Source organism: Trachypithecus francoisi, unplaced genomic scaffold (genome assembly GCF_009764315.1).
Source record: "Trachypithecus francoisi isolate TF-2019V2 unplaced genomic scaffold, Tfra_2.0 Lachesis_group3, whole genome shotgun sequence".
Taxonomy (NCBI): domain Eukaryota; kingdom Metazoa; phylum Chordata; class Mammalia; order Primates; family Cercopithecidae; genus Trachypithecus; species Trachypithecus francoisi.
In genome coordinates this window covers 68,931,629-68,948,169 of record NW_022681468.1, presented here as the reverse complement: position 1 = coordinate 68,948,169, position 16,541 = coordinate 68,931,629, and the positions used below count along the sequence as shown (strand labels likewise).

The window sequence follows — 16,541 nt, the reverse complement described above, 5'->3', positions numbered from 1 at the left end:
CCTAAAAATGGCACAGGTAGGCCTGTTGAACAAAGGTATTTGGATGTAAATATTGATGGCTGACTAATGGGTCCAAAGGTGCTTCCAATTTGTGATTTAACATGAAAATATCTCATCAACAAAACTTGTCTTCAAAGAGAACTATGAGAAGCAAAGTAAATTTTATGGCATGTTTTCTACTTGTTAGAAGAGATTTGGGATATCATGATTTAAAAATACATGCTTAAACAACAGTGTTTTAACATTCTGTTCTAAACAATGTTTTAAAACACCTGTTTATTATCTTACAGCAATGTGAGATATAAAGTAGATGTAGGAAAACAGAGCTGATACGTGCATAGATACTACAGAAAACCAACAGATTTACATTTTAACGTAGTATTCATAAAATTAAACATTCTTAAAAGGTCATTTTAGTGCACTTTAAAGCATTTTTCTTGTGCTCTTTAAATATTATTTATGGAATAATTTAATTCATTATAAAAACTTTAAATTTTGGCTTAACTTTTTTTTAACCCAGTCTTTGAATGATTTGAGTTATTTTCAATAGTTTAAGCATTTCTAGACCTCTTAGGAAAAAATACTGATCAATACAATGAATTTTCATTGTGAAGCAATGAAGAGGAACATAGGAGACAAAGTTTATATTTCTTTTACAAAATATATGATTTCTATGCTATTTTCCTGTATTCACTTTAAATACCTCATTGTTCCATATTATTTTTTCCTCTCACAGTTTTATTTATACAGCCAAAACTATCATCTCAAGTTGTCTATAGATATTTTTAAAGTATTAAAATAGATTTTATTCTTGAACAGTTTTCTCTTTCATAATTATACACCTGGCTAGTCGATAGTCTCTCTTCTTCATGGTGCTGCATAGCAAATATCCATTATCTCAAGGGGGAAAAACACTTCCTAGGCAATCACCAGCTCTCCTGAAGCCATGAATAGGTGTATTCATAAACCAGCAGCATCACTGCACCACCTAGAAAAGAAAAGAGCTGTTTTTTATTGCAAATCCTCTGGAATAGCACTGGCTTTCCCACTGGGTTTCTGAATCCATGATGTCTCACACAGCCTGTCGGGCAGAGGCTGTTCGGAATCAACAGTTCTGGAGCTTCAATACAAAGATACAAACCACTGTGGAAAATTCTCAGGATAAAATCAATACCATCTTGAGTCTGCAAATACATTTTTCCCCCATGAGTTTTTGCAGCTTTCATCATTTCTCATCAGATTCTTTTTCAGGCACTTTTAATTTTTAAAAGTAAATAAATATAGACATATTTAGTCATGTAAGGGTATGTTGCTTTCCTGCAAACAGAAACCTTCAGATTCTTCATGTGTAGGCTAAGGATTTATCTTTTCCAGTCCATAATTAGCAGTCTTAATTGCGTTCAAGAAGGAAATCTCTAAGATGGTGCTTGATGGATGAGTCTAGTTTTCTGTCATAGCTTTCAAACTGCATTGCAATGTGAAAATTAGATTCTGAATATTTAAAAAATCTGTATTGCAAAACCTAACAAAAGCAGGTTGAAAGCTAATTTTCATTTCTTTTATCTGCTTCGGGTGTATATGGATTTGAACTTGAAAATTTGGTAGTAGGGGTTGGATGACATGAGACCACCATTTGTCTTGGAAGAAAACAGCTACATAACTGGTTGTGAAGAGACATGCTCTGTAGTATGTCAACAGGAATATGATACAGAAAAGCAGGCACTGAGGCTGCTGGATACCTAGCCACTGGGAGAAGAATTTGTACGTGGATCATTTTATGTTCTATTTGATGCAGTAAATAGCATGTGTCCTGTGCCCTTCAGGATAATCTCTTTTTATCCTTTTATGTCTAACTGTGTGAAAAACATTACAAAATCAAAATTTGGACAAATATCCTGAACACAACTTAGAGAAGACTTGGCTGCATGAATAGAAGATTGACTTCTGATGGAAAGAAATAGAACTTGATTTGGGTCTTAGTTATTTTGAACATACTGCCATACACTTTTTTTTTTAAATCTACAGGCTGCACATGTTTGTGTAACTATATACCAAAGATAATTATCTGCCTGTAATTTTCATTTTTAACCCATGAAGATACTCTATTAGTCCTCTCTCAGCTGCTCTAGACCTCTTGGAACTCTGACAAACAAAAAGAGCTGCACTACAGAGGGTTATTAATATGTAGGTAATTGCTGCATTTATTCTTATTAACCATTAAGACAAGAATATGCAGAGTTGGGTTAGTTTTTGGCCTAGTAATAGCTGAAGTTTAAATCACAGACTTCAAGATTATTTCATGGAAGGTATCTGATTGTTAGCCACGCTGAGCTGCTAAGGCTATTGTAAAAATGCTGGATGTTTCTCCAGAACAAACAACAAAAATTCCAGGCTCACATTTCTTTTTTTTTTTCATTTTCTTTTATTTTTATTTTTATTTTTTTATGCCTCTCTCTCATTCTTTAAAGAAAAATTTCACCCTTCATTCAAAAGTCTTAACCTTAACTCAGTGGTACCTTTCTTTCTAGGTTTCTTTGGTTTGAGGTCGCTGTGATGCACACATTTGGAATGAAGTGGAGGGCAGGTCTGTGCGTGGTTTCCAGATATTCACAGTTTGGCTTAGCCTGGACAGTCAGTTCACAAGAACGCTATTCTTTGGGTATAACACCACAGCAACTCAGGACCCCTCATGCAAAACATTTAAAAAGCCAACCAAACATTTGCAATCCTGTAACAAAACTTGGGGTCAGATTATTTAAGAGTTTTGGATGAAGGTTCCAGTCAATTACAATTTTAGCTAACCTCTCCCTTGTCACCACCCTTTTTAGGCCCATCCCTTTCTGAGAAAGTTGGTTTAGGGTTGGTGCTGTGATTTTCTCTCATATTTGGTCTACCAGCAGGTTTTTACTCTGTGGTGAAGGAAAAACACCACATACTGGCAGAGATGCACAAAATTCCCCACATTCTATTACTGGGTTAGCTTTTACACATGGGCCAATGACTAACGGAAGGTAGATCTGAATCCAAATATGAAGCAAAATCCATGTGTAAAGGCCTATAAAGATTGGGATAGATGGGTTGGGAATTGTGGAAGTGTTTCCTAAATATGTGAAAATGTGAGCTGTTCACTATCTTCAATTTACAGACTGTTCTCTATCTTAGATTAATAGAAATGTTGGTTCATTGGGCTGAGATCTAAAGGTGAATGTGCATGTGTGTTTGCGTAGTAGGGTAGGAGGACAGTAGTATTAAAAGGGAGGAACTGCAAAGGGGAGAGCGGAGGAGTAGGAGAAGGTTCTAGGAAATATTACCAGTATGTATAAGTAGGTGAGTATAACCTGATAAAAAAATATGTGTGGTCTAGAGTATACCTTTGTACTTATTCGCAAGGTTGCTTATAATCCAATACTATTTGCCCTGGCAGTTGAGTCTGCAGCAGTTATTTTCTTATCTATTTACACAGAGGCAGCCGATTCTCCCTGTGGGAATGGCAGCCGGTTTTTTTGTGGGTTGGTGTTCTGAAGTGAGGCCCTGAGCCAGAAGCCTCCAGCATCATGCTGACAAAGGCCAGGAGAAGTAAGCGGCTAGTTAAGGTGTCACCACTCCCCAGAGGTGACTGTGAAGATGAGTGGCTTTTGCTGTTCATGGAGGCAAGCTGTCCTCCTTTTCTCTTTTTGAAATGAAGTTGAGGCAGGAGCAAGAATGAATTAGGAGCACGAGGAAACGTTTGATTGGGCTGGTCCCTCACTCAGTGAAAAGCCTCCCCTTTAGCCAGAAGCCACTGCACACACCTCAGCTCTTACTCAAACTCCTACTGCCTGTGGCTTCTTCCTATTGACTTAAGCTGGGTTTTGGCTTCTGTCAGCCTCCAGCAAGGTCATAAATAGTACTTAATAAACAAAGGTAGAACATTTCTAATGGATGTCTTCAGTATCTCAAATACTCATAGACAACTTTATATTCCAAGGTTTTTGTCTTTTACAAAGTGGTAAACCTTTAATTTTGTTGCTGATGGACACAAATAACAAAAAAAAAAGAGATAATAGAACAAGAAAAAAGGAAGGATTAAATAAAATATCATTACCTGGTCCAAGTCTCATAATCTTGGGAAGCAGGCCTTTGTACAAAGCTAAAATCCTGTAATAGGAAGGGAAAGAGAAACATTCTTATTCTGAAAATAAATGGAGTTGTACCTTAGCTTTATTGAGACGGGGGCCCAGCATTTAAAAAAATAAATTGTTTGGAATTATACACATCTCAAAGCAGACAGCATCTTAGTATTCTCTGCAGCAAACTGGATGTGGGGAAAGAGTTAATCAATTCTTTATTACCCAACTCTGCTGGTCCTGCCCAATCAGAAACATGACTTTCATCAGCGAGATGTTTTTTGCTTTCAAGACAGGTCTTACTTTCAAGACAGCTGTGTATATGGACAGAATGACTTTTGTAATTGAATTTAAAAGACCACAAACTCAGTCTTTACATTAGGAACTATGATGCAGTTTGTATCAAAATAATAAAATATTACTTGTTTACTTGAGGAAAAGAGGGGCGACGAAACAGAAAGTAAGATTTTAAAAAATCAGAAAAATGCACATACTTTAAATTTTTAAAATTATCTTTACAGAACTCTATAATTCTCCCAGGAGAATATAATTAGGTGGCATTTTGATGGGATTTAGAGTCAGAAGACAATTATTCTCCTGCCTTTATGTTAATAGGACATATAACATACAATACTATATTATGCAAACTGTCAAGTAAAAAGTTCATCTTGGCATTCTATGGCAAACACGCAGCATATTGTCACTTGATGGTGTAAGCACATGTTTACAACATCTTATTATTTTGTTGTCTTGGAAAGTTTGTCATACATATTTGCAGAGTTTCTTAGGCACAAGCTCCACTTAGGAGGGCTTACCAGTTCTCATCTAAATGGAAGGACAATTCAGTTTTAACAATACGTGAGCCTTATACATTTATTAAAATAAGAATGTGTTATGTTACCCTTCTTCCTGATAGACTGTTGCCATTGTTTTAAAACAGGTTCTGTACTTGATCTCTCCAGGAACTGGTTGAGGCCCTTGAATCCTACTTTTGGCAACATCAAAAGGGATGTTAATGACTGAGGCTATTGTCCCCGAGAGAAGACCAATCCCAAATTTTCTCAAAAACTCCAAGGTTGGATCCTAAAAGAAAAGAAGAATAATATAACAGAAAGGGGAGCGGAAGCCCCTAAGTCGGTTAAACACTATAAAGCAATATGTATTTAAGCAGAGCATTGCACTCCCGGCACCCTCCTGTTATTCCAGCGGAACACATTAGGATTTCCTAGGCTGGAACTTGTTTTCTTGACAATCCCATTGGCTATGTTTTTACACATGGTCTAAATTGCTGAAGTACACATTTCCTCACACAGGATTTATAAACACAGTTCATAAAGAAAGACTGGTATGGCATATGGGGATGATTTGTATAATTGGGCTTCACAATGTACTTAGTATTACTGTATCAAAACAGGAGAAATCCAAGCACACTATTAGCTAATTGGCCAGAATATTTTACAAATGACAGCAACTTCCACCATAAAGCCTAGTAAAATGCTCATTTGTGTGTGGACCCCCAAATGTTAAATTAAATCAAGGCTACTCTCGGTCTGCTGCTATTCCCTGCCAGGTTTTTTGCATTTATTTTCACGTGTAGCTGATCCACTGTACTGAGAAGTGCTAGCTTCCTGTTATTAACAAACCAACTTGGGGCAGCTGCAAAACAGCCTGTGATATTCTGTGCATTATAAACAGTAGTAAGTCACTGGACTAATTGGCTGAAGAATTTACAATCCATTGTTTCGGAATCTTGTTCTTCCTCCACGGCAAAGGAAGAAACTGAGAAAGAGAGAGCGAGAGTGAGTAGAAGAGAAATATTTCTTCTTTCTGTTAGAATTGAGGCCCTTCACGTCGGTCTGATTTGATTTTCCACCCCCACCCCGCACTGCTTTCTGACATCAAAGTACTTAATTAGGTCTTATGTGGGAGTCACTTTCCTTTGGCCTATTTTTGTGCCCTCTGAGCTCACATTATGATTTGTTATAATGAATTTGCTGGGAAGTTCTCATTATGTTGCCAACCTCAGGTCTATGTTTTCAGTCCTCTGTTCTCTGAAGAGAGGTCATATCACATACTATAAGCTGCTGACTCTGACCCCCCACCCTATCTTTTCCCTGCCCTCTTTTTTGATTGATATTTTAGAGGGATCATCACAGAGGAATAATATAGCGCTGTGCCACAACACTAGTTTATCCGGAGGGGAAGCATACCATGCTTAAGTTAAACAAGAAAATTCAGGTCTGAGCATTACATGCTTCCAGCCTCTATGAGAGAAGAAAACTTCTGAGGGCTCTGAAATTTTCAGCTGAACCAAGAGCCAGTTACCATCACAGAAACTCCTATGTGGCTAAATATAAAAAGCAAGGGTTTGGTAATAATTCCTGGATCTGGGCCATACAGGTGCCGGGGAGGTTTAAAGGGATTTGAAAACCAACAGGGTGTTTCAACAGGAAAAACAATGCAGTGATTGCAGTATGAGTGAGGTGTGTTTAAATAATTCCCTCTCCCCCCATTTTTCCTCTTTTACAAGGAGAGAAAAATGCCTTTATGTTACTCCTCTCCATTATGGCACAGAAGCAGAACTGGAGCTCAGGAGGACAGTGAATTCTAGACCAGCTCTGGTTGTCTGACCTCGGATGAGTCACTGAATCACCTAGAGCCCAGTGTATACAAGGGAAGTTTTTAACACCTACCTTACCTCTAATTTGTATCATTTTTCTGATAAATAAAAACAATAATATAAATGTTTATAATATAATATAAAAATGTTGTAAGTGTTGCACAAACCTGGCAGAAAATGAATAGTATTTTTATGTAGCCTGTTTTCTAAAGATGCAAAACATTCTATGAAAAGATGCTTTCTTGAAATCCCCGTGACATTGCAAAGCTCTCTTTCTTTTTCAATTAAGGACAAGAATGGAAATGATGATTTGTATACACATTGTCCTTCTGGGAAGTTTGGGAGACTGGCTGATGTGTTTGCTGAGGACCAAAGCTGGGGATGGAATGTGAACAAAGAGACTCAATGATGGTCATTGTGCTTGAGACATGGCATTGGAAACCAAAAGCTTAGGTCTCCAGGTCATCATATCACAGTGTTCACTAGCAGCAGTAAGTGTCCACCTTTGTATTTATTTATATATTTAAGGTGGAGTCTCACTCTGTTGCCCAGGCTGGAGTGCAGTGGCAGGATCTTGGCTCACAGCAACCTCCACCTCCTGGGTTCAGGTGATTTTCCTGCCTCAGCCTCCTGAGTAGCTGGGATTACAGGTAGATGCCATCATGCCCAACTAATTTTTTGTATTTTCAGTAGAGATGGGGTTTCACCATGTTGGCCAGGCTGGTCTCGAACTCCTGACCTCAGGTGATCTGCCTGCCTTGGCCTCACAAAGTGTTGGGATTACAGGTGTGAGCCACCATGTCCGGCCCACCTTTGTTTTTTATACATTTCCCAGTACAACAGTAAGATCCCACAGTGGTTCCCCAATCCAGCTGTGCTTCAGAATTATCTGGCAATTTTACAAAATACAGATGCCTGGGTCCCGCTGCAGAACCATCTCGGGGGTCCCAGATCAGAACCTCATAGGAAGGTGCCTACAAATTGTTTAAAAAGCTCTCCAGGGCTCCTGAGGCTGCCAGATAAGGACCTGAGTCTAGGAATCAGTGATTTTGATGTTCCACATTGGCAAAGCAGATGGTCAGTTGCTACCCCTGTGGGCATTCTAGGGAGGAAAAGAATTTGCTTGGGATGGCCATGAGGCTATCCCTGACCACTGGCTTCTGGGCCCATAGTCAGTCTCTTCCTTGATGCTGCTTGAATCCAGCATCCCCAGCTGGGCCTGCGTGTGCGAGGACAACCCTCTCAGCTCACCTCTGCTTTCTTTGCCATGTGCCATCAGCCATCCTCGAATGAATGCAGCATCTCAGATGCCTCTCCTGTTCATCCTCTCCTGGCCACTGCCACCTCTCCGGCTTTAGATCAAGTTCCCATTACCTTCACCAAGTCTTGCTTCCTTCCTGCCTTCTAGGATCTATTCTTCACAGTGATATCGGGGTTCTCTTTTTAGAAAAACAGATCTGCTTCTGTTATCTTCCTACTCAAAGACCCTCAATACTTCCTGGATGTGCAGAGAATAAAGACAAACTGGCTCACTTGGCCATTGATTTCTTTCCCATACCCTCAATATGCTTCCAACCTAGGTTTCCAGCTTCCACTTCTACACCCTACCCTGAATCTATACTATGGTCACACTGGTTAATTCATAATTACTCAAACATACCAAGTACTTTCCCAACTCCACGCTTTTCTTCAAATGATTCCTGCAGCCTAGAATGTCTTTCTCCATCATATTCACCTATAGCAATCTCACTGCCCTTTAAGGTCCTGCTTAAATCCCATTCACCCAAGGAAGTTTTACAGATCCCCTGTCAAAATTGACTTATCTTCTCCCCTACTCCCAAGATACTGTCTGAACAACAGTCCTCACCTTTGCTATGGCCCACTTAGTGTTCAGTATATTTTTGCATGTATCTCTCTTCCCTGCAGGGCTGTGAGTCTGCATAGCATAGGAGCATGTGTTACTCCTCTTTGTGTCATCTGTTTTGCAGAGTACACAGTAGGTACTAAATAAATGTTTGCTGATTGGTCTATCAATGTTTATACTTATTTATTTTTTGTAGAAACTATGAGAATCAGGCTTAATCCTTAATCATTTTTTTTCCTCAAGACTTAATGTCTTCCAGACTGGAAGTGAATCCTTATGACAACGTTGTATTTCTGTCTGTCTCTCAGAAGGTGTTAACATGGGGGTAGGACAAGGTATCGGGCATTTGGAAAGTAGAGTATTTCAGAGTGGATAAATTGAGACTTTCAGGTCACAGAGCGAACCTGGGGTTGCCCGGTTCTATCGCTCAGCGACTCACACAGAACAACATGATATGGCAGGCTGTGGCCAGATTTTAGGAAAACAAACAAACAAACAAAAGCAATTGACAATTGACATAGTACTCTCTGGGCTCTTTGGTCTTAGATTTCCTGACCTTTTCCCTAGTAGAAAGAGGCATCCAGTTGCCTCAAAAAGAATGAGGATTCTTGTAGCAGGACTACAAAGAGAGAAAAAAAGGTAATGGTTTAGTGTTTTTGGTTTCAAATTAGAATCTTGATCATAAAAATGGAAGCCCTGGAGAAGAGGCATAGTCTTGAAAAAGATTGGGAGCAGGGGACAAAGTATGTGGAGTCCACATGTAGAGAAGGCACCAGGATCCCTATTAGTGGCTGTGGCCAGAGAGCCACCATGCAGGAGCCATCCAACACATTGGACCCTTCCTTGGCATTCTGGTAGCGTGTGGCCAGGGAAAAGCACCTCCCTTGGAAGCTGCCCTCAAGGCACCTGGAGGAGAGGGTCTTCATAGCTGCTGCCAAATCAGGTTCAGGAATGATGCAGAGCACTCCCGAGTGCTAATGCTGCTGAGCTCATCCAAACTGCCCTGGTGGACAACCTCCTTGTCAGCAGCACAGGGCCCTAATAAGCCTGGGGACAGGATGATGGTGTGGAGGATAAAGTTCCAACCCTAGTCCTTGGGTGGGGCTGGGTCATTATTTGGTACTTATTTAGAAACTTTCCTTTGAAGCTATCTAAGACATAGATATCTCTGTGAGTTGGTCAATGATTTCACTGTCATTGTGATGGTTAAAACCCCTAGGCAAATTGAATTTGTATAGCATTTTGGAGTTACCTAGCAGGCAAGTTGCCTCATCAGGGAGAGAACCCTCAGGCAATGATTCTTTACTGGTTAACTATGAAATAAGGGGTCCTCAACTTGGAACCTGAGGCAGAGGAGAAAACAAGCAATACAGGAACCCATTTCATTGAACATAGTGAGCTTTTGTGGGGAGTAGTGGGATGGGGGAGGTGGAGGGGACCGGTGGCCATGCTGAAACCAAGATGCTCGGAGCTGAAGAAAGCAAGTTGAGTGTGGCTGTCGCCTCTACCCAGACCCCTGTTACCCCTGGGGATGCCTCTGCAAGCCCCTGGGTGGTACCCAGGCAGCATCCAGGACAGCTGCCTGCTGCCTTCCATCCTACCGCCCCACCTCCAGCAACCCAGGACCCTACATTTCCAGCCTTTCTCTTGGCCTCCTCTCTTCCCACAAGCAACTCACTCCAAGTTAAAACATGTCTTCCCCAGCTCACAGAAGAGGTAACAATTTTAATAAAAATAAACATTGATTGAAGTACATATTTTGTGCCAGATACTGCTAAGTGCAAATGTCTAAGCATTACATCTGTTAATCTTCACAACCTTTGAGTTACGAACTATTATTATTATTCCTATTTTACAAATGAGTTAACTGAAAGGTTAAGTATAAGAAGGGATTTTTTGTTACATCCAAGTGAACCCAAGACTTTGCCTCCAGGCATAGATTTTCTTCTTATACTCCTAAGAGTTAGTGGGTGGGTTGGTTGGGGAGGAGTCTAAGAACCTTCTGAAATTCTAAGCAATGCTTCTGTATTAGTCCGTTTTCACGCTCCTGATAAAGATATACCCGAGATTGGGCAATTTACAAAAGAAAGAGGTTTAACTGGACTTACAGTTCCACATGGCTGGGGAGGCCTCACAATCATGGCGGAAGGCAAGGAAGAGCAAGTCACATCTTACGTGGATGGCAGCAGGCAAAAAAAAGAGCTTGTGCAGGGAACTCCTGTTTTTAAAACCATCAGCCTTCATGAAACCCATTCACTATCACGAGAACAGCATGGGAAAACCCGCCCCCATGATTCAATCATCTCCCACTGGGTCCCTCCCACAACATGTGGGAATTATGGGAACTATAAGATGAGATTTGGGTGGGGACACAAGGCCAAATCATATCAGCTTCTGTGTCTCTGTAGATGAGCTTTTCTGGGGAGTGTGTCTGTTGATTTTACTAGGCTTGTAAAAGCTTGAAAACAACTTCATGAAACCATTTTCCCTACCAATATGTTTATGAAGTAAGGAAAAGGCAGTGCAGGGTTGAAAACAAAGAAGCTAAAAACAGGAAGCCCTAATTTTCACAGGGGTTCTCAGGCAATCCACCTAAATAAAACGATTTCCACACACAATCCTGCTCTGGAGTCTAGTTACTCACACCTCAACCATATCCATGACTTCTGTGATGCTCAAAGTGTGTTCCCCACACCACCACCATCAGCACCATGTGGGAACTCATTAGAAATCAAAATTGAGGTTCCACCCCAGACCAGTAAATCTGGGAATGGAGCCCAGCTACAGCAATGTATTTGAACAAGTCCTCCAAGTTATTCTGATGGATGGTAAAGTCTGAGAACTACTGCTTAATTAAGTTGATCATTCACCCTCTTTGGATCCTTGGGCTGGATAATTGATGCTCTAAGATTCATCTTAATCACTGACCCTAAGGGGCTCTGGATGTGTTGGGAAGCATTTTGAAGCTTTTTTTGGTGGAAGCAGGAGTTGTTTCTTCAAGGCCGCACAACTGAAGGCAATGATGTTAAATCTGTTCAATCTCTCCTATCCTTAGCTCAGTCCAAAGCCAGAATGGCTATCAGTGGGGTCGCCTGATCTGAGTGATACCTATCTCATAGTTTGAATGGGTCATTTTGTACTGGCTAGCAGTGAGTACAGCATTTCTGCCGATAACCATAACAATAAATAACAAGGAAATTAATAGCAAAAGTAAATAGCAACAAAAAATGCTATACATGTTATAATATTCGTATTTTTTCATACTATTATGAGTAATAATGCTATTATTAATAATATTTATTGCCAGGCACAATGTCATATGCAAAAAGTATATACAAAATGTATATATGATATAACAAACCCTATGAGTTAGGCATATAATACCATTTTACAGGTAAGGACATGAGACTTAAAAAGTTAAGTCAGTTGTCCAAGATCACACTGCCTGTAAGAGGTGGAGCCTGGATTTGAGCCCAGCTCCTTCTGACTCCCAAGCCTATGTTTCTTAACCATTATGTCATATTGCTTCTTGTAACTGATTGATTCATTGTGAATCCAGCCAACAAAGATTTATTGGGCATCTGTATATGTCCAGTCTTACACTGGGTGCTAGAGTTGGGTATGACAGTAAATAGTCCAGAGAGGGGACTGGAAGTGGGCGTCTAAGCAACTATCCCAGTTCAATGTGATTAGTACTGAAGGGGGAATGTGAAAAAAATGGAGGGCAAACATACAGTATGGAGAGGAAATTCCTCCTGGGATTTCACTATCTGAGTCCTGTAAGATGGTATCTAGCTTCTGCCTCTTAAAGCTTGGCCAGTTGTTGGCTGTTAAGGAAGTCAACAGAAGACATATTATTATAGTGAGTCACCACATTAGCTGTATGGCTAGCTCTCTGAATTGAGAATCACATGACCTGGAGTATCATTTTGCCTTTTTCCATTAATTTATTTTAAAAATTGGAGGAAGAAGATGAGAATAAGACACTCACTATGAGTCAGGTACCAGGTTAAGCCCTTTGTATATTTAAGCCCAACAAAATCCCCGAGCAGATGAGGTACCTGAGCCATACAGAAATTTGCTACCTTAGAAAGGGATATAATCTTGAATTAGTCAAAAGAGAGCTAAAGTCCTATTATTTAGAAGTGAAGAAGCCAAAGTATTGGGGACTCTGAGATTGCCACATGTCAATCAGTTTTAGAGACATGTACACTTGCCTCTCAGGGCTGCACCCTAATTCAACATGCAAGGAGATCACCTCTTAGGCCAAGAGAAGACTTAAGTGACAAAAAATAAAAATACCAGAATCACAGGACTAGGAGTGAATTCAGAATGCCACCTAGCCTAAGTCAAGTATTTTGAATGGCTCACACATAAATTATGTAAATTAATATTAATATTGAAAAATCTATTATGTTATTAAAAATTTCCAACTTAATTCTATAATTAGCTCCAACTGTCACCAGTTAGGGAACATTTCTTGTACTTAATTGATGCTCCTCACCAATAAGCCTAAACCATTTTACTCCAACACTTTGCTCAATTGCAAGGGCAAGCAACTGTTAACTACTGTTGATGTAATTCACTGGAATTTAAAAACTGTTATTAACTTTGGGAGGCCAAGGTGGGAGGATAGCTTGAGGCCAGGAGTTTGAGACCAGCCTTGGCAACATAGTGAGACTGTCTTTAGAAAAATTAAAAATAAAAATAAAATCTCTCTGTTACTGCAATAGCGTTTTATTTCCAGTACACTTTTTAAAAAGTTCCTTTTGAATATTTATTTATAAGTAGTATGTATTATTTCCTCATCTATGGATCTTTTCCTCTAAATATTTTCTGATTTTTCTTAAAAATCATGTGATATAACTAAACTGGAGCTGAGTAGTCTGAAATATTAATTAATATTGCATGCATTGACCTTATTCTGTGATAACAACATGGAAAACAATACTTGCAGGTTTTAAAAATGGTTTAATTCCCTTGCAAACATTTTAAGGCTGAAATTAATATTTCCATTCACAAATGAGAAAACTGAGACAGAGAGAAGGTATAAGTTTGCCAAAGACACATGGCTAACTAGTAAATACTAGAATTGAGAATTAACACCAGGTTTTCTTGCTAGAATTCTCTGGCTATTTCCATCACACTGTGTGATCTTTTTGTGAGTGCACAGCTGACGAGATGTGTTTACCAGCCCCTCTTCAGGGAGATCAATGAGTTTCTCTGACAGAACATATTATTTATAGACTCTTTGTGACTTAACAAGAGACATTAAGAAGTGATCCCAAAATGCTGGCGGCTGTGATGTCCCACAACCTCTAAAAATTCAACATCAGAAACGTGATCATATGACTCAAAACAGTTAACACCCTACATATTTGTAGCTAATTTAACCATATAGTTCAAACTATACAGCCAAGACCTAAAGACAATATAAGTAATTTAAGGCAATGGCACTTGAGGGGATAAAATATGTCCATTGAAAGAGGCATATGCTTCCCCTTTTACCTTTCCCGGCATGGGCTCTGACACCTGGCTTCATTGGCTGGCCAGCTGGCTGCTAGCTTGACAAACAGAAACATCGCCCATCTCAGAGGTCTTTGTGATTAGGGTCTGGGGTCGTTAAGAAGGCGTTTCACCCAGGGATGTGCCAGAAGAAGGAGGTTAAGATGAGAAAGCAGGATTTGTCAGCCATTGAGGAGTGGGGGTGATGAGGGACACAGGGCAGGAAGCCTGCTTCTCTGCAAAAGGCAAGATTGAGCAGAGGACGGCAATGGGTCTTTTAAGGAAACTTAGCATTAAAATGTAATCTTAGAATCTTCCCACCTCATGTCAGCCCAAATTACATTTCCTTTGATCTCTGCAATTAAGTCACCCTTTAATTCCTCCTGGTACTTCACCAGATAGAGTGGTCCCCCGAGGAGTTACATGATTTTGGGGGTATCACAAAAGTATTGCTTTACAGAACTCAATTCTGTGACTCATTCCCATGCCCTCACTATAACAGTGATGTGATAGTAGCACATCACTATCACAATAGGTGAAGTGGAGGTTGCCACACAGTCCTTCATTTCCTTAAGGTTGTAAGCCAGAGGCGGTACCAACAAGAAGCTTATGATGGATCCCTGTATGAAGGAACTGCAGAAGATTTACTGTAGTAATACATTTTTTTTTTTATTATACTTCAAGTTCTAGGGTACATGTGCACAACGGGCAGGTTTGTTACATATGTACACATGTGCCAAGTTGGGTGCTGCGCCCATTAACTCACCATTTACATTAGGTATATCTCCTAATGCTATCCCTCCCCGCTCCCTGCTCCCCACAATAGGCCCTGGTGTGTAATGTTCCCCTTCCTGTGTCCAAGTGATCTCATTATTCAATTCCCACCTATGAGTGAGAACATGCAGTGTTTGATTTTGTTATTGCGATAGTTTGCTGAGAATGATGGTTTCCAGCTGCATCCATGTTCCTACAAAGGACACAAACTCATCCTTTTTTATGGCTGCATAGTATTCCATGGTGTATATGTGCCAAAAATTTTTTAATCCAGTCTGTCACTGATGGACATTTGGGTTGATTCCAAGTCTTTGCTATTGTGAATAGTGCTGCAATAAACATACGTGTGCATGTGTCTCTATAGCAGCATGATTTATAATCCTTTGGGTATATCCCCAGTAATGGGATGGCTGGGTCAAATGGTATTTCTAGTTCTAGATCCTTGAGGAATCGCCACACTGCTTTCCACAATGGTTGAACTAGTTTACAGTCCCACCAACAGTGTAAAAGTGTTTCTATTTCTCCTCTCCAGCATCTGCCATTTCCTAACTTTTTAATGATTGCCATTGTACCTGATGTGAGATGGTATCTCATTGTGGTTTTGATTTGCATTTCTCTGATGGCCAGTGATGATGAGCATTTTTTCATGTGTCTGTTGGCTGTATGAATGTCTTCTTTTGAGAAGTGTCTGTTCATATCCTTTGCCCACTTTTGGATGGGGTTTTTTTTTCTTGTAAATTTGTTTGAGTTCTTTGTAGGTTCTGGATATTAGCCCTTTGTCAGATGAGTAGATTGCAAAAATTTTCTCCCATTCTGTAGGTTGCCTGTTCACTCTGATGGTAGTTTCTTTTGCTGTGCAGAAGCTCTTTAGTTTAATTAGATCCCATTTGTCAATTTTTGCTTTTGTTGCCATTGCTTTTGGTGTTTTAGACACGAAGTCCTTGCCCATGCCTATGTCCTGAATGGTATTACCTAGGATTTCTTCTAGGGTTTTTATGGTTTTAGGTCTAACATTTAAGTCTCTAATCCATCTTGAATTAATTTTCATATAAGGAGTAAGGAAAGGATCGAGTTTCAGCTTTCTACTTATGGCTAGCCAATTTTCCCAGCACCATTTATTAAATAGGGAATCCTTTCCCCATTTCTTGTTTTTGTCAGGTTTGTCAAAGATCAGATGGCTGTAGAAGTGTGGTATTATTTCTGAGGGCTCTGTTCTGTTCCATTGTTTTATATCTCTGTTTTGGTACCAGTACCATGCTGTTTTGGTGAATGTAGCCTTGTAGTATAGTTTGAAGTCAGGTAGCATGATGCCTCCAGCTTTGTTCTTTTTGCTTAGGATTGTCTTGGCAATGCGGGTCTTTTTTGGTTCCAAATGAATTTTAAAGTAGTTTTTTCCAATTCTGTGAAGAAAGTCATTGGTAGCTTAATGGGGATGGCATTGAATCTGTAAATTACTTTGGGCAGTATGGCCATTTTCAGGACACTGATTCTTCCTATCCATGAGCATGGAATATTCTTCCATTTGTTTGTGTCCTCTTTTATTTCGTTGAGCAGTGGTTTGTAGTTCTCCTTGAAGAGGTCCTTCACATCCCTTGTAAGTTGGATTCCTAGGTATTTTATTCTCTGTGAAGCAATTGTGAATGGGAGTTCATTCATGATTTGGCTCTCTGTT

At 39.8% G+C, this 16,541-nt stretch overlaps 1 protein-coding gene across 1 annotated transcript in view; it reads right to left on the bottom strand.

Annotated features, from left to right (window-relative positions):
- Positions 1–149: 149 nt before the first annotated feature.
- The window catches only part of SLC25A21 (solute carrier family 25 member 21), a 526,576-nt gene continuing 510,184 nt past the window's right edge, over positions 150–16,541 (bottom strand). The window contains exons 8-10 of the mRNA XM_033188230.1: positions 5,008–5,189; positions 4,085–4,137; positions 150–988 (exon numbers count right to left, since the gene is read on the bottom strand). Coding sequence (XP_033044121.1) covers positions 927–988; positions 4,085–4,137; positions 5,008–5,189 — 297 coding nt within the window. The 3' untranslated portion in view covers positions 150–926. The remainder of the gene's footprint in view (positions 989–4,084; positions 4,138–5,007; positions 5,190–16,541) is intronic.